Source organism: Delphinapterus leucas, chromosome 15 (assembly GCF_059928025.1).
Source record: "Delphinapterus leucas isolate spDelLeu-1000000601 "Yukka" chromosome 15, BTC_Dleu_Yukka2, whole genome shotgun sequence".
NCBI lineage: Eukaryota > Metazoa > Chordata > Mammalia > Artiodactyla > Monodontidae > Delphinapterus > Delphinapterus leucas.
This window is the reverse complement of record NC_143143.1, coordinates 60,541,689-60,563,254: the sequence shown is the minus strand read 5'-3', so window position 1 is coordinate 60,563,254 and position 21,566 is coordinate 60,541,689. Positions and strand designations below refer to the sequence as shown.

Here is a 21,566-nt window from a genome sequence, read left to right as displayed (position 1 = left end):
AAAAATAATAATGCACGAAGATGTCTGTTGTAGCATTCTTTTTGATAGTAAGAAAGTCTATATGTTCAACAGAGGGGGATGTTAAGGTAACAGTGATGCACCCATGAAATGGACTATTATACATCCCATAAAATACTTCTTATAAAGAATATGCCATTTCACGGGCAATTCATAAACCATGTTAAATTTTTAAAAAAGATATAAAGGTGCCTCTTACCATGTTTATAACTATGTAAAAATAGCAAAACCCACCTCCAAAATAGTTTTTCTTCTATGCTTAGAAAAAAGCTAGGAGGAGCAGCCGTCAAATTAATCAGTGGTTTATCTCTGAGTAGCAAAAATGGAGGCTTTTTTTAAAAAAAAAAAAAAAGGTGTGTGCTACTTTATAGCTATAATAACAACATTCATAAATAGAACTATATTTAACATTTAACAATTACCCAGTTGGAGCTAATTCCGTGACCTTCTTGGGGTGAATTATTCACTTGTCTCTGGGCCTTGGGTTATAACATAAGGGGAAGACATGACTGCTCATTGGGCAGTGTGTGCCAGGGCTCTTCACAAGCATTATCTGATTAAGTCTTCGCAGTTGAAGATTGAAGATTTAATGTTGCAGATGAGGGAGCTATAGCCCATGGTCAGTCCTCTGCTGAGACCTAGGTTTTCCAGCTAGATTCTGCTCTAGGAAAAGCCCCTGCTCTGCGCACCTTCCCGGGGGGCCCCTGCGATTACGAAGATCTTTGCCTGCTCAGGGGAAATGTCAGGGCAGAGGGACACCTGAGAGCCCTGTGTCAACAGAGCCGGGGAGGAGTTTATCTTACAGGGTGGGGGAGGCTGGTATTTGCCCGCAGGTGGGAAGGAGAGCTTTCTGCTGACTGCGGCCAGAGCTGCTGGCCTCTGCTTTACCTTTTGGCACCAGCAGCCTTTTCCTGAACAGGATTTGCCCCTCAGCCCAAGTCCCCCGTTCTGTGCTCCCAGCCTCCTGTGTGTCCAGCACCCTGGGTTCAGAGCTGCAAGCGTTCAAATCTCAGCTCCACCAGTTTACCTGGGGCCTTGGGCAAGTGCCACCCCTTTCCCCTGACCTCAGATCCTCTATCTATAAAATGGGATTGGACTAGACTGGAGATTCCAAACTCCAATGCCAGGCAGCTAACAAACAAAACAGCCCAGGTAAAGAGCACAAGTGCAGGTAAGAACTGGCAAAAAGGGGCCACTCCTCAGCCTCAGCCCGTAACTGCCATGCAGGAATGCAGGCACAGAGCTGCAGGATCTTTGGGGTTAAGACAAGCTAGAAATCTGGGTTTCTTTAAGTAGGCAATCTCTCAAGTTATAAATGTTGACTGAAATTAAAATACACGTACATGCAGGCCAAAGGAGAGTGGTCTTTAGGCACGATACAGCCTATGGGCTGCCAGTTTGGGACCCCTGGAGTTGCCTGTCTCTGAGCACCTTCTGGCTTTGACCTGCTGGTCTCTGGCCTCCTGGCCTCCAGGTGCTCCTTGAGTCAGCGCTGGGCAGAGTGAGGCCCAGGCCTGCGAGAGCAGGGAGGCCAGTCTGCTAAGGAGGGGGAGGCCCTCAGTTTGGCTCTCCTGGTCCCCATACATGCCCTGTACAGATAAAAGGGCTGAAAAGGCTCTGTCCTGCTGCCTGCCCCAAGCCCTACCCCTATCCCTGCGCTTGGCAGCTTGACCTGCACAGCCCCACTTTACCATCGTGACAACGATTAACCTCACATACGCGTAAGGAAACTGGCCCTGATTATGACAGGCCTGCAGGCACACAGCTCCCCGCTGAGCTGGGATTTGAATCCAGGAGTGTTTGGCTGTACCCCCCGAGCTCCTGCATTTAGTCCTCGCGGCCCCCCGAGGGCTCGGCTGGTGCTGGTGCTGATGGCGGTGTTGAGTACACGGAGCTGAGCACACAGCCGAGCGTGGTTGTATATGTACTTGTGCATGAACACGACCAGACCCGTTGTGTGCAGATCTGGGTGCTGGGCACCTGTGCTTAATACAGTCGGTTCTTGTTATTTGCAATAGTGATGCTCTGTAATCCAGCTGTGAACCCTGAATTAGTACAAAACCATTGCTCCTGAGGGAGAATACGGAATTAGGCTCCTGGGAGCCTCTGGTCACAACATTTTCATCAACTCAATACATAACCTTGTTTTATTTATTTGTGTTTCTGTTTAAAGACACCTTTAATATACATTGTTGATACATTCACATGGAATTCGTGCCAACAACACTATAACTCACACCTGGACGAACCTTATCTGACATTTATTTTCTCCATAAGGCACGTCACAGCCTTCCTGAGCTTAGGAACACTGGACAGCGCTTCAGCACTATGCTTGCGGGCCATTTTAAATAGCAAAATTACCCCCCCACACCAGCAAAGCACAAAATATGTTAAAAACATAGCTCTAAAGAGACCACAAAAAGGACACCTGTTTATAGTATAAGAAAGGAACCAAGCTAAGTGAAGTGTGTGCATTTTTGATAACTGTGTACTCCTGGAAACTGTGCAGTTTAAAATACTATTTTTTAAAATCAATTTTATTTAAAAAAAAAAAGAAAGAAGAAAAGAAATGAAACGAGAGGTTGCCTTGCTCCACTCAGCTGGGAACATGGGCATCAGGCAACTGAAAATTTTCACCGCTCTGTGCATTCCACCCATGACTGTGAAGGAACTGGGTATTGATTTGGGGCTTATGAATAAATGTTAGCAAGTAGATGATTCACAACTACAGAATCTGCAAACCATGAGGATCCACTGTAATGCTGTATCTTTCACTTTTCTCTGAGGGCTGCTGTCAGGATTTGGGGTTGTTGACACAACGAATTGGATTTTCTGAGTGCGGAGATGTAATTTAGAGGGGCAGCTGGAATCGTTTGAGTTCCACTCTCAGTATTACCACCTACTTGCTACGTGCCCTCCTGCAAGTTCGCTGGTCTCTGGAGCCTAAGCTTCCTTGGTGGTAAAATGGAGGGCACACCCCCTAACGTGAGGGTGAACTGAGAGGGTAAATGTGGAACACCCAGGACAGTGCCTGGCAAGAGGCTGATTAAATGACAGCTTTCAAACTGTGCTTTCATGCTTTCCCTTAAGATGCAGTTTTTAAGGGTTTTGTACTCAAGACCCTGCTAGATACTAAGGATTCGGAGATGGATAAATCCCTGGCTTACAAATCTAGCGGGAGAGACCAGCCCACCTAAATAGGACGCCATGTGTGAGAAGGACTATAATAATATAAACTAAGTACTGCAAAGCTTTTCTTGCCCCTTTTTTTACTTGCTAAGAAGCCCGCACTTACTTGGGTAGTGATATCAACCCAAGTGAGTGCAGAACCACTTATTCATCCAGCAACTATTTGTTGAGGGCCTGTGGGGTGCCAGGTACTGGTCTAAGCGCTGGGAACTAAATTAAGAACTAAATGGGCAAATATTCTAACCTTCCTAGAGCTTATATTCTAGAGACAATAAACAAAGTACATAAATATATTAGGTGTTGCTAAGAACTGTGGAGAAAATAAAGCATGGGGAGAAAGAAAGGGACCCCTGAAGTACAAACTATTATAATATTTCAGATGAAGATTTTGGAGTGGAATAAAGGTGTAACATATATGAACAACATTAAGAACAAGACTATTTAGGTGAATAAATAAATACTGTTTATGGAGTGCTTTCCCTATGCCAGATCCTTGCTAGGCATTTAGCATGTATAACTGCTAATCGTGACTGTACTTGTGCACAATATCTGTAATTAGCTCCATTTTACAGATAAGGAGACTGAGGCTTAGAGAAGTATAGTGGTATTCCCACTGTCATAAAGATAGTGGGTTGGTGCAGTTTGGAATTCAAATCCTGGCATATTTGAGCCCAAAGCCATGGTTTCTTTTTGTTAAATTAGCCTCCCAGCAAAGAGGAAAAACTCATTCTGAGACAAAGGGATTTTAATATAGACATAGATTTTTGCAGAGTCTCGCTTTGAAAACATTTTAAAATGCTCATTTTAGCTAAATTAAGGGGTGGAGCAGCTTCTCCAGAGTAGGAGGTCTTTTGGGGAGAGAGGTTTATAATTACCCACCCCCTTTCAGCAAGTGTGAGCCGTGTTGGGCGCTGTCAAAGGCCCCAGATCTTAGTGAAGGCAAAAGAATTCAGCTTGATGGGGGAGGTGCCACTGGAAATCAGTTGGACAGGAATCAGCTGCTGAGGACGGCAGGGAAGCTGGCAGCTGGAGAAAGAAAGCGGGTCTGGGAGGAGAGGGGAAGGATGCTGATTTGGGATCAGCATGGCTCCTGGGCTAAACAGGAACAGTTGGGTGAGCTGGGCCTGTATCTCCATACAAAGCCCCCAGGAGCCTCAAGAAGATAGGTGAGACTTGGCTTCCAACAGGAGCAGCACGCCCACAGTGGCTGGTGGGATTGGAATCAGCTGGCCCACCTTCAGTCTCATGTCCCCTGTTCCTACAGCTCACATTGTGGCCTTTGGCAAGTCATCAGTTTCTGCTTAGAAAATGTGGCAGTTGGACTAGATTGTCATGAAATGCCAGGAGAGAGAGCGAGAGCGAGAGAGAATGCAAGAGACAGCGTGAGTTTATGTGGTTCCCTGCTTTGGATTCCCAGGAAGATAGAGCTCTCTGATCTCAGATTGGGTGGGGGCTATCTCCATGGAAAGGAGCTGTGGTCCCAGGCAGATCAGATGACATCTGAACATCCCTTTAGCCCTTTGGTCCTTGTGTTCCATGGGTCCTTCAATCTCATGTCAGCAGAGCACAGCACATACAGGGTAACTTGGCTGAGCTCTGAGGCCACCATCTTTCCTTTATCTTGGGATCCTCCTTGCAGATTCACAATAGGCAGTCCTCTATCCCTACAGCAAATCACATGCAATAATGTTTCTTTCAGCATTCATTTTAGGGAGAGCTTTATGCCTCCTAAAGAACTAGTCTGCCTCCTGCTCTCCCCTAACTATAAGAACAAGAAGACTGGGCATAATTTCTCTTTTTGCTTTGATGGCCAGGAAGCTCAGAGTGGAATCTGAACCTCGTTATTGCTGCCACGTTTGCATGTGTGGTCAGCCTGTGGTATTCCCTTCTTCCCCAGGCCTCGGTTTCAATGTATATTTTACTGTGTCATTTGTGAGCTGCCTTAAAATTGGTGAGACTTCTGTTTTACCCTTGGCTTTCCTTCCATGACTTCTTTACTCAAAAAGCCGCCTTCTGTTCTTATTTTATCAGACTCCTGCCTGGATTCGAACAGGGGTGTGGGGTGGGGCTGCAGTGCAGAAGCTTTGTCACTAGAGTCAGGAGGTGAGCTCCCAGCCCAGGCTTTGTGCTGCACGTGCTGAGCAACTTTAGACATATGGCGTGCTCCCTCTGGCTTTCAGTTTCTGTCTGTAAAACGGTGGGCTGTGACAAAGTCTACCCAGCATTCTTTCCATTCTAGAGCTCTGTGAGTGTGTTATAGCTCCTGTAGGTACTTGGGATAAATGCAGGGGAGGGGTGCACACTAACTCCAGGATCCTAAGAACCGCAGCAGAGATCTGAAGAAAAGAGAGTCCATGGGGTCATACTTTAAAGCTGGAACCTCAGGAGGAGGCGGTGGCAGGAGAGGAGCCAGGCTGCGGCTTGACAGCTCTATCAGCCGGGAAGCCCAGGGAAGCATATGCTGTGGCCAAGGTCGTTGAAGGACCTCCACCTGCCAGGAGCCACTTGCCAAGCAGCTGCCAAGCTGGGGCTAGCACCAGGGCCCCTCTGTCCCCCACACCTCCCCATGGCTGTCTGCAGAGGGGCAGCCTTGGCACAGCTGTGGAGGGATGGAAACCACTGTTGCCCCTGCTGCCCCTCTCCATGTAGGAGGCTTGCCAGGCATTGGCCTGGAGAGCCACCCCAGGGCAGTCGGCTCAGCAGAGGGTGCCGGTAATTTCAGAGTCACCACCTGGGCTTGCTCTGACTTGCACTAAAGCAAGGAATAATACCTCTGAGAAAGGAGAAAATATCCCCTATAAGAGGTAGTGGTAGCAGTAGTAATGGCAAGAAATGTTCTGTCCTCTATTTGTCTAGAATTCCCCCGTTGCTCCATTCATTGCCTTGGTTGGATAAGGCAGGGTCAGGAGGGTGGTTCCCACCGAATGCATGAGGCAGCTGAGACTCAGGTCAAGGGTGCAAGGTCACCGACAGGGACCATGTGATGTGGCTTGAGGAGCTGAGGGTCTCTCAGTGCTGGGCCCGCACAGCACCTGGGCTAGTGAGCAGGATGCAGCAGCTGTTGGAAGAGTTGAACACAGTGGTCCTCATGGTGAGGGCTTCCCCTTTGCCCACATGGCTGATTCTTGGAGGGACATGGAGAGACTTACACTGTTTAGGGAGAAGACACATGAAGAATTTCTTTTTGAACAATCTTCCTTGCTCTGCTCACCTCCTGTTTCTGTGATGTCCACTTGCTTTTTTTCAGGAATATATTATTTTATTTATTGTCTTTTTATTGAAGTATAGTTGATTTACAATATTGGGTTAGTTTCAGGTATACAGCTTAGTGATTCAGTATTTTTTTCAGATTATATTCCTTTAGGTTATTACAAGATAATGGGCATAATTCCCTGTGCTTTATAGTATATCCTTGTTGCTTATCAATTTTATATATAGTAGTTCGTAGCTGTTAATCCCATACCTCTAATTTGTCCCTCCCCCTTCCCTCTCCCCTTTGGTAACCACATGTTTGTTTTCTACATCTGTGAGTCTATTTCTGTTTTGTATATAGATTCATTTATATTAGTTTTTAGATTACACATATCAGTGATATCATATATTTGTCCTTCTCTGTCTGACTTATTTCACTAAGCATAATATTCTCTAGGTCCATCCACATTGTTGCAAATGGCAATACTTCATTCTTTTTTATGGCTGAATAATATTCATTTTGTGTGTGTGTCTGTGTGTGTGTGTGTGTATATATGTATATATACCATTCCTTCTTAATCCAATCGTCTGTTTATGAGACTTGGGTTGTTTCCATGTCTTGGCTATTGTAAATAGTGCTTCTGTTGAATGTTGGGGTGCATGTACTTTTTCAAGTTAGTGTTTTTTCTGGATATATACCTAGGAGTGGAATTGCTAGATCATATGGTAGTTCTACTTTCGGTATATTAAGGAACCTCCACACTGTTTTCCTCAGAGGCTGCACCATTTTACATTCCCGTCAACAGTATACAAGGGTTCCCTTTTCTCCACATGCAATGTTCTGCTTTTATGGAAGCATGAGGAGCCCAGGATACGGGGATGTAACCCCCACATCTCCACCCTGGTATTTTAGAATCTCCTGGGAAAGTAGATTTTTGCTTTTTCATGCAGCATAGAGGTATGTGTCCCAGTTCTCTTGTACTATGAGACAGTCATGATGCAGTAGAAATGCAGGCACTCATGACCTAGACGTCCAGGTGTGACCTTGAGTGATCTCGAAAGCTCCGCAGCTTCAGGTTTCCCATGTGTCCTGTGGATCAGTCTCCACCTGGCCTCCCTCCACAGGGAATTTGTGAGGATCAGATGAGGTTGGGGTTATGCCAGACCTTCAAAGGGTCAGTCTTAGTCGCCTGTCTCCTCCAGGCTGACCCAGAGTCAGGAGGACCAGGGCAGTACCTGCCCTGGGCCCAGCTGCCTGAAGTCAGGTAGAGGCAGGAGGGCTGCTTCTAGTTCCTGTCCTGTCACTACTTGCTGAGCCATCCTGGGCCATTCCCTTCCCCTTCCTGAACCATGCCTGTCCTTTTACAGTGGTTCATTTTAAATATATATTATATAGATTATTTTTGTTTTTTATTGATATATAGCCACATACTATAAAATCCACCCTTTTAAAATGTACAATACAAAGGGTTTTAGTATATTCACAAAGTTGTGTATCTGTCACCACTATCTAACTCTAAAACATTTTCATCAATCCCATTAACAGTCATCCCCTCTTCCTCCTTGGCCCAGCCCTTGGCAACCGCTAATCTGCTTTCTGTCTATGGATTTGCCTATTCTGGCCACTTCATATAAATGGAATCACGATATGTGGCCTTTTGTGTCTGGCTTCTTTCATTTGGCATAATATTGTCAAGGTTCATCCATGTTGTAGCGTGTATTGGTACTTTATTCCTTTTTATGTCTAAATGATGTTCCATCGTATGTATAGGCCACATTTTGTTTGTCCATTCATCCGTTGATGGACATTTGGGTCATTTCCTCCTTTGGGCTGTTGTGAATAGCGCTGCTATGGACATCCCTGTACAAGTTTTTGTTTGAACACCTATTTTCTATTCTCTGGGGGTGTATACCCACTAGTGGAATTGCTAGATCATTTGGTAATTCAATGTTTTACTTTTTGAGGAACTGCCAGACTGTTTTCCACAGTGGCTGTACCATTTTACATTCCCATCAGCAATACACAAGGGTTTCAATTTCTCTGCATCCTCGCCTGGACTTGTTATTGTCTGTCTTTTTGATTATAGCCGTCCTAGTGGATGTGAAATAGTATCTCGTTGTGGAAAATATATATTACTTAGATTTTTAACCTGCAAAACCCTTTTAAAAATGTAGTCTTACTTCAGACCTTCCATATGTAGAACAGGTACAAGAGGAGTCTCTCGAGATGAAATGGGGAAGGAGGCCTGAGCCCACCCCCTCATAGTCCCAGAGACAAGTTCTCCAGGTGGTTTGAAGACCACTGGCTCCTGGTGCCCTCCAGGCTCTGGAATCTGAGTCGAACCACCAGAGACTACCTGCATAGCAGACGCCTCAGCCCTCACGCCCATCCTGGTTGCCTTGGGAGCCCTCGCAACATTTGGCCAAGCTGTGGGTCTGCCCTGCGCTGTGCTGGGGTTGCCACAGTGAGAAGGAGTCCAGTGGCTCCATCTATGGTTCCAGCTCTGAGGACAGCTTGTGTAGCAAACAGGAAGCAAACTGGAGAAATGCCACCACTGCCCCCCTTCCCAAGTCTAGGAAGAAAGGTCCTGGTTTTGCTGATAGTAGAGAGAAGCATAGTGGCTGATGAGGTCGTGAAGCCAATGGAAGGTTTGCCAAACTCCTCAGCCATGAGTAGCCCTCATAGCACTGATCCTCTGAGGTCCAGAGAGGTCGGCTGGAACACTCCCAGGCCCGTCTTCCATGTCCCGCTTCCCTCTGCATTAGCATTCTAGGAGCACCAGGCGTTCTACTGTTTGAGGGTGGAATGTTCTGCATTCTAGTGTTGCCTTGGCAGAGACAAGATTCCTCCCAAGTTCTGTTCTATTGGTTGCATTGCTCTGCTTTCCACAATTGTGAGAGGCTTGAGTCATCAGACACAGATTGTTCTGTTGCTTTGGATTTTAGGATAGCTTTCTTCTCTTATTGATGGCTAATTCTTCGGGGAAAAAAGATAATTTATAGTGCATACAGGGACTTTCACTTAGCTAGGATATTAGATTAACCTAGTGCCTGGTTTCTCCCCCATGACTTGCTGATTGAGCAAAATGCCATAGTGTCTCTTTGAAGAATGCCGCTTCCTAGTTTTACAGATGTAGAAACTGAAATCCAGGAGTCCTAGTAACTGAAAGGGAAGAAAGCATCAATTAGAACTCTATTTCATTTACAGCCCTAGAATCAGAGAATGTTGGATCCAGAGGTGTCTTTGAGACCATCTAATCCAACCCCTTGGTCTATCAAATGTGCCTGTTTAACTCATTGCGTTTCTAACAGTTGTGTGTTGATTGTGTTTATTTTTATGAAATTCCTCAGAGGGGGGTGTTCCCTGAGTTTCAACCTAAGGCATGGCACGCTAAGTGGTCAAGAGAGTAAGTGACGGGTGAAGTCCCAAGACAAAAGTCCTGTAGGGCAGAGCCTTACAGAAAGTGTGACGTGTGCATGAGGGCAGGGCAGGGCAGGGCAGGGCACGTGCTGTCGGCTGGGCAAACGGCCTTTGCAAAGATGTGGGAGCAACGAACAGGGCTTTCCTCTGGGGTCAGCAAGCAGCTGAGAGCAGGTTGGAAAGGGTATAGACAAGAGGGCCTTGAATGCCAGGATCAAGAGTTTTGCCCTAATTTTTACTTAATCGGGGGCCTCTGATGAATTTTGAGAAGGCTCCAGGCCCCTTTCTCCATTGCTCCTGCTGCTGCCCTGACCCAGGCCCTTCTAATTTCTTGATAACCTCCTAACTGGTCTCCCTGCCTCTATTCTTGTCCCTTTCCAGCTATAGTCCACAAAGGCCCCCTACGCAGGGGCTTTCTAAAATGCAAGTCTGATTGTGTCTGTCCCCCTTTTAAGGCCCTTCCATGGCTCCCTGTTGCTCACAGGACAAGATCCTGGCTTTTGTGGCTCGGTGTGGCCTGGCCCCACCTTCCTCTACAGCCTCAGGCCCACTGTGCCTCTGCCTCCACTAGGCCCCCTAGTTTCCTGAGCAGCCATGCTATTGAATTACTCACGGCTTTTGCCCACGCTTCTCCATCCCTCCCGTTCACTTTCTCTGCCTGGTGACCTCTTATTCACCCTTTAAGACTTAGTGTAAATTTCCTTTTGGAGACGCTTTCCCTGACCCTCCTGAAGCCACTATTATGCCTTGAGTCTTTCTGTTTTGAAGCTCACATTGCATTGCAATTATCTAGTGCCAAAATCCTGGGAGTTCCCATTTTCGAGTGTTTATTGTGTGGAGGTGCATTCTGTTACAGCCCCACTTACAGATGAGGAAGCTAAGGCTCAGAGAATTGGTGTGACTCGCCCACTGCCTGCAGCTGGAGGGTGACAGAGCTGGGATTTGAGCCCAGATATCTTTGACTATTTCTGACTCCTTCCATCTCCTGTTCCCTGGATCCTGCTATATCTCCTGAACCTCCACTGTTCGGTGTGTGAGGCACTAATCAAAGGGGTAGATGCAGCAGGGTTGCCATGGTGTGGGCAGGATGGGGAAATGGGGCTGGGCTTAACCTGGGGTGGAGGTGATAAGCAACTGTCAGCCCAGCTCCCCACAGCTAGGGGTTTCCTTTCCACCTTCCATTCCAAGCGGCTACCTGGGGACAGGCCTGCGGGACTCCAGGCCGAACAGGTGGCATGGAGACAAACGGCATGGCAATCTGCCTCCTCTCTGGGGCCCAGAGAGGAGGGAGGACCTGAGAGAGCCCAGGGTGCTCACTGACACTTCTGGGCTAGATCCTGGGGAGGCAACTCCCTTTGGGCCTGGGTGTCTTCTGCCCTCCCAGAGGGACCCCAGCCTGCAAGGTCCCGTCCCAGCAGGGGAAATGCCACTTCCACCTCTGTCCCAGATGAATGGCTGGCTTTGGCCTCCCAGGAGACTGTCTGCTCCAACCAGGTACAAATGCCATCCCCTTCCCACCCCCACCCCCCTGGCCAGAGAGGAAGGAAGAGGGAGCGAGAGAGGAGGGAGGCGTGGGGTTGCCAAGCAAGGTAGGAGCAGGGACAGCGACAACAAAGCCCTCATTGTATCAAGGCCACACGCAGCTCCAAGGCAAAGCAGGCATCGTTCCCGCCTCCCAGGACCTGGGCCTAGAGCTCCACCCGGAGTTTCTGAGCTCCTTAGCAATGCTCACCAGAGCTGGCTTGGAACAGCGAGGCCCTGCCTCAGCTCTGAGTCCTGCCTCTGCTGAGAAGTCCTCCTGAAATCACAGCATCCTTCCAAAAGCCAGAAGTGGTGATGGGAGGATGGCCAGTGAAGCCAGGCTGGCTGGGGCTAGAAGCCAGGGTCTGTTGGACGTGCAGCTGTGTGACCTTGGACCCAAATGTGATAAAAAATCCTGCCTTGAAGGATTTTTATTTGAAGTAATGGACCAAGGCACATAAAAGCACTCAGCACGGTCACCTGGCCGCAGAAGTGTTCAATCAGTGACAGGTGATCCTTGAAGCCCTCGTCCACCCACGAGCAAGGACTGTCAGCCCCTCCCAAGCTGCTCCTAGTTGAGGCCCTCCTGTGCCCAGGAGGTGGTGAGCCATTGGTGGCCTTCCTGGCAAGTGTGGAGTAGCACTGTTGTCCCCTCAGCCCCTGTCTCACTGTTCCTCCTCCAGAAGCCGGCCCTGCAGTTCCAGGAGGCCCCGCCTGGGCAGTTGGGGCATGGTGGGTGGGATGCATCGCCAAGCTGGGGCGAGCAGCTCAGGTGACAGGTGGGGTGTCGGCGGCTCCTGTGCCTGGCACCTGACACCTCTAGGCAGACAATGCTGGCAATGTCCGAGCCCTCCAGGGAACACGCCACGTCTGTGTCACAGCCAGGAAACAGGCCACCTGAGTAGCGCCGTTGTCCACTCAGGACGCAGCCCCGCCGCTGGCCGGAATGACCGGGATCCCCAGAGGCCCTGACGTGGGAAGGGGTGGTGCCCTGGGCAGGGGCTCTGGGGTTTGAGACCCAGCCCCTCAGCATCTGGTGTTGGCCTGGTTCAGCTGTTGGCCCTGCCACACTGGGGCTGGGACTTGGGCAGGCCGTTCCCTCTCGGGTTCCTCATCTGTAAAGGGACTAATCACAGCACTTCCTCATAGGGTTGTTGGGAGGAGTCGATGGCATAATGTACGTAATGTGGTTGGCACGGGGTCTGGTGTGGAGCAGGGCTTGGTCACTGCTTCTCTCCCCGCATGGGGGAAGGTCCAGCGCACTGTGTCCTTGGCTGAATCTCCTGTAACCCAGGCTACTGTCCTTAGTTCTCGCTCTGAGCGTGGAAGGAGGGGACTAGGGTCTCTGGAGCTGGCACAGCACTAGCACATTGGCTGCAAAGAGCCCAGGCCTCTCCACCTTGGACTCCAGGAGCTCTGGGCTAATGCCCTGTGCAGGCCTCCTTCCACAGTAGCCAACACCAGCCCAGGATGGGGCCTCTCCCCTCCTTAAACTTCTGTAGGGCTGGCTGCCCTTGGAGCCCAAACCTCTACCCAGGAAAGGGGCCTTGGGATTCCTGGGCAGGAGGCCAGGTCTGAGTCTCTCTACTGATTTGTCAAGAGGGCCAAGGATGGATCTCTGCAGGCATGGTCACTTCCTACTGGGTCCAGCCTACAGAGACACCCCCTGGGAGCAGGGAGGAGTCCTCATCTCCCATCTGTCTCCTTCCTCATTTGCTTTGAGCCTGTGCCCTGAGTTCCTGGTGCACCCCACAATGAGCATGAGCATTTGCATGGATGGGTGTGGGCATGCCTGTGTGCAGCGTGTGGACAGTGGGGGGCGGGGCAGGTGAGGGCTGCATGTCCTGCATTGTGGGCAGGCCCCCTGAGCATGTTCACTGAGCCATGTGTGGCATGCCTTGGAATGGAGGGGACGTGGTACCTTTTCATATTCGCGTGTATCCATATGTCTTTCTACACGTGTGTGGTGTGTTGGTCTGTCTTATCTCCCCTGTAGACGGGAAGCCCCGAGCCACGCACCAGCAGGCACTGTGACAACGTGACATCGAGACTAGCGCAGCCTAATCTGGGGTTCCTGGTCCTGCTCCAGGAGTCCTCCAGTCTGCAGCCTCCGCCGAGGGAGGATTGACTAGCGTGGGGGTGGGGGTCCGAGAGTCAGGGGTCTGGGGGCCTGGCTTATAGCTTAGAGGACTCAGTGCTGGGCCGAGCCAATTAGGAGGCCCTGCCCCAGTGTCAGTGACCTTGGGTGAGGCCTTTGTCTCTCTGGGGCACATTCACTCATGTGGAGGACACGGGATCGGGCTGACGATTTCTGCCCGCCCTGAGGCTCTGATGATCATGATTTTACGTCGGGTGGTGGGGTGAGAGCCTGCTGCATTTGTTGGTGGAGGCAGCTGTGGCCTGAGCCTGGCCTGCCAGCCCCCAGCTCGGTCCTGGGTGTCCTGCTGAAGGGTGAGAGGAGAAGCCATGCCGGGCAGCGGCCCCAGCGAGAGGATGACGTGGCCGGGCCCGGCCCCCCCCGCGGCCCCCCCAACCCACCCTCTCTCCTCAGCCCCGGGGACACCGCCCATCCCGCCCCTCACCCGGACCCACAGCCTCATGGCCATGTCCCTGCCAGGCAGTAGACGGGCCTCTGCTGGATCCCGCAGGTGAGTTTCCCCAATGCCCGGAGCCTTGGCCTCTGAAGGTGGGGGCAGGGAGGGTCTCTGTCTCCAGTCCAACACCGGCTTGTTTTTGAGCAAGTTGTTGCCCCAGTTTTCCCATCTTTAAAATGGGTTTGCTGACACTGGCCTCAGGAACTATTTATGGGCTCAAATGACACAGTGGGTATAAAAGTTTTCTGAAGACTTAAACCATTGGATCCCTGCCGTCACCAGTATTGTTGTTCGATCTTCACAGTTACTGCAGGGACGGCATGCAGCCTTCCACCCAGGCTCCCCTGGCCTCCCCATGCGCCCCTCCTCCTGTCCCTCCTCCTGCGGGCCCCATTCCTCTCCACCTCTGTTTCAGTCCGTGCAGGGACCTTTCCCTCTGGGCTTGGGGGACCCTGGAAGTTGAGGACCCTTGGTAGGGGTAGCTGGGACCCCACCCTTGGCCCGCAGCCCTGCTCAGCCTTCTGGGGAGTCCCGAGGACCGGCCTCCTTCTGGTTTTCCACCTTGATTTGCACTGTCTGTTCTGTCACCCCTGTCTGTGCATCCCCCCGCCATGCTTCTCTCCCCGGCGGTGACCCTGAAGTGGGGGCCCTTTGGGCCGCAGCGGCCTGGCGGTGTTCGCCCAGTGTCCGCAGCTGCCCACCAGCCAGAACGAGCACCTGCCTCTTCTTCCTGCCTCCAGGCGCACCTCTCCCCCCGTGAGCGTGCGGGATGCCCACGGCACCTCTTCCCTCAGCAGCAGCAGTAACTCGGGCTCCTGCAAGGGAAGTGACAGCAGCCCCACGCCCAGGTAACCAGCTACTCCCTCCCACCCGGCCTGGCCAAGCTGGCTGGAACCCTGAGTGCCCTGGGGGTCGGGGGAGGTGGGCGTTCTAACCATCCCCAACTCTAGCACACTTCCCCGCTGTGTGACCTTGAGCAGGTCACTTCTCTCTGAGCCTCAGTTCCCATCTGTAAGATGGGTGTGATCATACCCAGCTGCACGTAACCAAAGTCAGTAGCTGAGACAAACTGGGGATGATGCTTTCAAAACAAGGGGCCAGAGGCGGGCAGCTCCCCGAAGTGTCAGGGACCCCATCTCCACCATCCTTGGTGTACAGCTGGCTCCTACACCTCTAGGCATCAGGTCAGCATCCAGGAAGGAAGAAGGTGGAAAGACCAAAGCCCCTGAACCCCCAGAGACTCGTGTTTTTGAGACAGGACACGTTGCCCAGGAAATTCTGTCTATGCTGTGCTGGCTGGTGCCAGGTATGACTGGCCACAGGGAGAGTTAGTGGTTCCCAGTGTAGGGCCACCCAAGCAAACTGGGAGTTCTGTTGGAGAAAAGGCAAGAATGGATATTGGGAGGCAACTCACGGCGTCCGCCAGCCTGCTCTTCTAGGTGGTACACTGTGAGGGTGGCAGACTGGAGTTGTTCTAGAGAGTGAAGTGTGTTACAAGTGCAGCATGTGCTTTGGGCTCTCAGCAAAGAGGAAAGGCAGGATCGGGCTGGGGAGACGGGTAAGGAGAGCAGTGGGTCCTCAGAGACCAGGACGTGCAGGCTGTGATGGCGGCGCCCATCCTGCTTCCCAGGAGCGCGAGGGGGGAGCACGGGCTTAGGATGTGATTCAGTCTGAGTCTCCACTCCCTCATCTGTAAAGTGGAGCTCACAACCCGGAGGCTTCAGGGAGTTGATATCTGCACCCACCACACGCTGCTGCTGGCCCGTAACGCGTAACCGCTCTCATTGGGACTTTGGTTCAACTTGAGAATCGTAGGCAAGAGAAGGCCAGGAGACTCTGGCCTGCAGCTCCCATGGCCAGAGCTCCTCCTGGGAAGGCTTGTCTTGAGTGAGCGTCATTTGTGCGACCAGATCACACTGAGGCGGCAGTTCTGAGTTTTCCACCATGACACGCATGATGGGTGACACACATATGCCGGACCCATGACCCAGCATCCTGTCTGTAACTGCCCCCAGAACAGGGGTGGTGGTGGTGTGTGAGTGAGATTGATGATGCATTAATTTACCTTTTGAAAAGTGTATAGTTGGCAACTTTAATACTTTTTTATTGGTAGCAGATTTTTGCCACACATGTCATAACTGCAACCCACGGGGGCAGTCCCAACCCTGAGGCTGAGAGCTGCTTCCATGCAAGGGTCTCCTTGCCACCATCAGAGTTGCTGGTGAGCAGTGTCTCGGCTCTGCCAGGTGTTCCAAGGTGTGAATAGCTGAGGGACATGAATTGTAGTATACTTCTCTTCTCAGGTACGTATAGTATATATGTAAATATATACTATATTAAAAAATATTTTTCCCACAAAGAGCTAGTGACTAAAAATATATGAGTGTTAAATGTTATATTGAGAAGGAAAACTCGTGAAAGCATATGGAAAAAAGTTAAAATATTTACTTCCTTTATAATCCTCAGCTCTTACTAGTTTAAGTAATCCTGGTTCCTCTACCCCGGCACAGGGAAAAGGCCTCTTTTTCTCACCACAGCTCTGGGTCCCTCTCATCATAGCCTTTGCAGGGCACCAGGATGTCTACTGGCGTAACACATGGGGCTCAGGGCCCTTGCTGGCTTCCTCTCTTTTGGAAGGAGATTTCTTAGAGCCCATCAGAGGGGACCCCAGGGTCCCACCCGACACCGCGCCTCTTCCCCTTGCCACACAGAAAACAAGCCAGTGTGTGACCTGACTTGAGTTAGACTTAGAGGCCAGGAGCTGAGTGAGTAGAAGAGAATCGTTTCTCTTTCCCTCCACTTCTGTCCACACTTTCTCTTCAACAGTTTACGATTTACAAATACTTTTTCCTCGGTAAACGTTAGACAGCTTCCCCAAAACTTTTAAAACTGCCTCCAACTTGGCTCCTTCAGCAAATGGGCCCCACCAAGGCCTGTCTTTTCTACATCCATAAAATGTGATTGCCTCTTGCTAGACCTGGGACTCCCTGTCCCCTAAAGGAACAGAGTTGGATGGCGGCAAGGCCTCTGCCAAATTGTGTGAGAACACGCCCAGGTGTTTAAGCCAAAATCCAAGAAGGTTTCTTCCCAAACGGAACAGCCGGCAGGAAGCTGTGAGTTGAGGTGGCCTGACCGTGGTCTGCTGGTGGCATGGGGTGCTCCCCTTCCCTGGGTGAAAGCCTCGGCCCTCCCTCCTCCACTGGGTGGGAATTCTTCCACCTCGGCCCTGGTGGGACCAGGGCATGCTCACCACACACACACACACACACACACACACACACGCGCGTGCGCGCACGCGTCTGCGCCACCCTGTGCTAGGGTGTTTGTGGCTGCAGGGTACCGCTGTGAACAGGGCAATGCCCAGAGACAGCCAGTGTTCCCGTGTGTGCTCACGTGTGCCCCCAGAGCGTGCACATGCAGATGGAAAGGGTCTGCCTGCGTTTGTGTGAATGTGTTCATGGGCTGCTGTCCTAGAGCAGTTGACCCTGGACCGACCAACAAGGGGGTTGGGGTACTGACCCCTCGTGCAGTTGAAAATCCGCGTATAACTTTTTACTCCCGCAAAACGTAACTGCTAATATCCTACTGTTGGCCAGAAGCCTTCCTGATTACGTAATTAGTTGATATGTATTTGGTGTGTCATATGTATTATAAACTATACAGTAAGCCCCCTACATACAAACGAGTTCTGTTCCAAGAGTGCATTCATTTTAAGTCCAATTTGTTCATAAGTCCCAGAAAATTAGCCTAGGTACCCAACTAACACAGTTGGCTCTATAGTACTGTACCGTAATAGGCTTATAACACTTTTCACACAAATAATACATAAAAAACAAGCAAACACAAAAAATAAAGAAAACATTTTTAATCTTACAGTACAGTACCTGGAAAAGTACACCAGCCATGTGAACTAACTCATGTGATTGGACATGGGAACACACGTTCATCTTTGAAAGTGTGCAACTTGAAGGTTCATATGTAGGGGACTTACTGTAGTCTTACAATAAAGTAAAAACCAGAGAAAAGAAAATGTGAAGACAATTATAAGGAAGAGAATATACACTTATAGCAATATACTGTATTTATTGATACTGTAAGTTTACATTGTTTTTAAAATGAGTCATCTATCAGTACATCAATATTGTCTTACATGATACAAAACACTGTAGCTGTTACATGTATTACTAAGACTAGACATCAAAAATGAAAAGATCATGTGAAAAAGAAATTCGTATTTATTTACAGGTATAGTGTGCATGCGTTGATAACAGAGAAGCTAGCAATGGTTGCCTAGCTTATCTAATGAATGAATCATTATAAAGGTTTTATGGCATGCAGTATTACAGTCATATTCAAAATATGGTATTAGAAACATTGTTACATTTTTCTAAAAACCTCTTACCTGTGATGATAGGCTGATAGGCATTTTCTCCAATTGGGAGAGAAAGGCATACTGTAGGGTAATGTGATTCTTTGAAAGCAAAGTTGTAGAACACTAAGAAAACGAACGCATTATTAATATTATATCAACTATCACCCACCTGACGCCAGTGTGAGGACAGGCTGCTGCCTTAGGACCAGTCTTGCACACAGTGTTCTACACGATGAATGCTGAGGCGGTAGTGATGGTGACAACGCAGAAACGGCTCAAACGGTTGCTGCCATACAGTTACTAGATTTTCACATGAAATCACTCATACACATACACAGCAGATAAATCCTGGCCCACCATGCAGGCCCCAGGATAATTACACGGAGGGGGAGACCTCTCCCACCCTCAGCCTTGGTCTCTGGGTTGGGAGAGTGGACACCTGAGCTCTGGGCTGCGGCGCTGGGACTGGGCTGGTGGAGGGGGCGCCACCCCGGGTGGCGCCAGGCTGGTGCACGTGCTCTGTGACGTGTCTCCCCAGCCCAAGCTAGAGGAGCCCTGAGCTCCCCACCCTGACGCTGTGCTCGAAAGAGCCTTAATGAAACCCACCTCCCAAAGGGGCTGCGTGTTCTCGTGCCCACAGGGGCCCCGTGGGGGAGGCCTGGCCTGCAGCGCTCCAGTGGCCAGGGGACCAGGATGGGTAGGCGGGGCCCCTAGCTCCTGGAGGCACAGTGCCTCGCCAGGCCCCTTCCTCCCTCCCTGCTGACAAGCGTCCCCGGCAGGCGCGCCATGAAGTACACGCTGTGCAGTGACAACCATGGCATCAAGCCTCCCACCCCGGAGCAGTACCTGACCCCCCTGCAGCAGAAGGAGGTGTGCATCCGGCATCTGAAGGCCCGGCTGAAGGACACGCAGGACCGGCTCCAGGACCGGTAAGCGGGTGGCCAGGGAGGGCCCTGCAGTATCTCTGGGAGGAAGGCGTGGCTGGGGGCTCCTCAGCTGCTCCTTGAAGCATCAGGTAGCTGCTTGGGGCCAGGCTGGGAGCAGTTTCCCCTGCGAGGGTCTATCAGGCCTCCCACCCACGGCAGTGCTCTCCCAGTTGTAGCCTGGCAGCCCCATTTGGCCACTTCTCGTGCCCTGGCTCCTTTCTACCTGGGGAGGAGCGGCACAGGGCACTCTTCCTGGCTGACCTGTCTCTGTGGGGGAGAAACAACCCCTTAACCCTCCTTTGCTTCCTCCCAGGGGGTCACCAGGGGCTCGTGACCCACCAGTTCAGGCCCCAGAAGCCTTCCTCCTCATCCACGTATAGATGATGTAAGATCGTGAGAAACCTTCCTCTGAGCTCCCACCCAGCCCAGGGGTCTCCCAGGAGCCCCCGTGGGCCCGTCTGAGCTCGTTCTCCAGACCTGATCCTCCCGGCCTCCCAGTTTCCAGACTGGCGGCTTCATCTTTACGATCGAAGCTTCAGGGCTGCCCTCTGATCTCTTCATCACCTACCCGTCTTCTCCAGACTGTGTCAATTCGGATACGCAGCCGACTGTGAGCTGGACAGGGTGCCGTGCAGGGCGCTGGAGGGCAGGCGGGGAGGCCACCACTACCACGCCTTCCTTCATCTTTTCTTTCGTTCGTTCTTTGTAATATAACTGCTTTATTGAGATGTAATTCACATACCATACAGTTCACCTATCTAAAGTAAACAATTCACTGATTTTTAGTGTATTCACAGAACGGTGCAACCATCAACAGTATCTAATTCTAGAACAGTTCCATCACTCCAGAAAGAAACCCTGTTCCCAGTAACAATCACGCTCCATCTCTCCCCAGCCACGCCGTCCCTGGCAACCACTAATCTTTCTGCCTCTGTGGATTTGTCTATTATATTCCATGTAAACTGGAGCACACAGTGAGCGTGACCGTGTCTCTCTTGACCAGAGCTCTGCCAGGTAGCTGATCCAGTTTGTATCTGTTGTGTTTTTGAACTTGGAGAGGGTAGAGGTGGCATTCTGTGGACCTCCTTGTCTGTAGAGCTAGGATTTCTATTTATATTTCCCACTGTCTTCTCACTGATGCCCTGCGTCTGCTTGGCCATTTACACTGATGTCCTCAGGAAGCAGACAGCCCATCTCCCTGCTTCCTTTCTAGGGCTGCCCTGTGGCTCAGAGCAGACAGTCTGCCCTGTGTGGTTTGGGCAGGACGCCCTGTAGTGGACACGCCTGCACCTCAGCTCCCCGGCCTCTCCACCTGATACTCTTGTAGTACCTGTGGCCATTCTGTACTTGCTGTATTGTCAGCCTCCTCACAGGCTCTGAACATTCAGTCTGATACCTCTCATTCCCGCAGTAGCCTACTTCCCCCTCAAAGAAGGAGCTCTGCTTCTACACTCTGTGCTTTCATATATTGTGTCCCCACTTCTAAGATACCCTTTCTCTCATCTTGCTCCCTTGGAAAACTCATCCTATAAGACCCAGTTCAAATGTAACATCCTGCAGCCCCCTGAGACCTAGACAGGGCTGGGAAGCCATAGCTCTGGGGTCCTGCTGGCTCCCAGGAGGAGTGGGGCCCAGCTGAGCTGAGCATGCCCAGTCCCTCCTTTCAAACTCACTCTTCCTGCCAGGGCTCAGAGTCAGTGAGGAGGGTTATCCTAGAATGAGCCCCCCACCCTGAGGCAGGAGGAATGAACGCTATCCCCACACGTGTGGGGATGTCTCTTATCATGGCTCTTGAGCAGCTCCAGGTTCCTGCTGCCATCCCACGTCCATCACCAAGCTGTATCCTGTTGGGCAGCCCTTCCCCTCCTTCCCCTTCCAGTTGATGCCATTGCTGACCTTGTGGCCACTGCAGCCCTGCAGGCCCAGTCCCTTCAGTGTTTTGTGGAGTGAGATTCCTGGGCCCATTTCCCGAATTTCTAATTTGACTTTGAAAAGTGCATGGTGCTTCATCTGGGTTGGTCACTCTGCTGGACTCATAAAATCCAAAGTGATGGTCGTGCCTTTTGGATTTTATTTGTGTGAATGTAGGGTTTGGGCTGAGTGGCTGCGTGTGGGCCGGATCACTAAGACGTTTGCCAAAGGAGGAGCACCCAGGGTGGGAGTTCAGTCCCATGAAGGAGTCTCCTCCTTTCTCACTGCTTTTGGTGCATCCTGTTCAGTCTCACCCTGGCTTCACCTCTGGACTTGATGGCATCATTTCCTACTTCACCTCCTTCCCCTGCACCCCCTGGATTCATCTATGCCCCAGGGATTTTAAAAGCCTGCGAGTTTCT

The 21,566-nt window shown here is 50.7% G+C and overlaps 1 protein-coding gene across 5 annotated transcripts in view; it reads left to right on the top strand.

Moving 5' to 3' along the window:
• Positions 1-21,566, top strand: part of SNPH (syntaphilin) — a 42,380-nt gene that overhangs the window by 15,025 nt on the left and 5,789 nt on the right. For 2 of the 5 annotated variants that reach the window (XM_022592812.2, XM_089896649.1), the window contains 3 exons: positions 13,893-13,989; positions 14,676-14,783; positions 19,087-19,236. In XM_022592812.2, the coding sequence (XP_022448520.2) occupies positions 13,940-13,989; positions 14,676-14,783; positions 19,087-19,236 (308 nt within the window). In that variant the 5' untranslated portion in view covers positions 13,893-13,939. Of the gene's footprint in view, positions 1-13,405; positions 13,990-14,576; positions 14,784-19,086; positions 19,237-21,566 lie in introns of those variants that run through there. The other 3 variants (XM_022592811.2, XM_022592800.2, XM_022592807.3) reach the window with 3 other exon arrangements.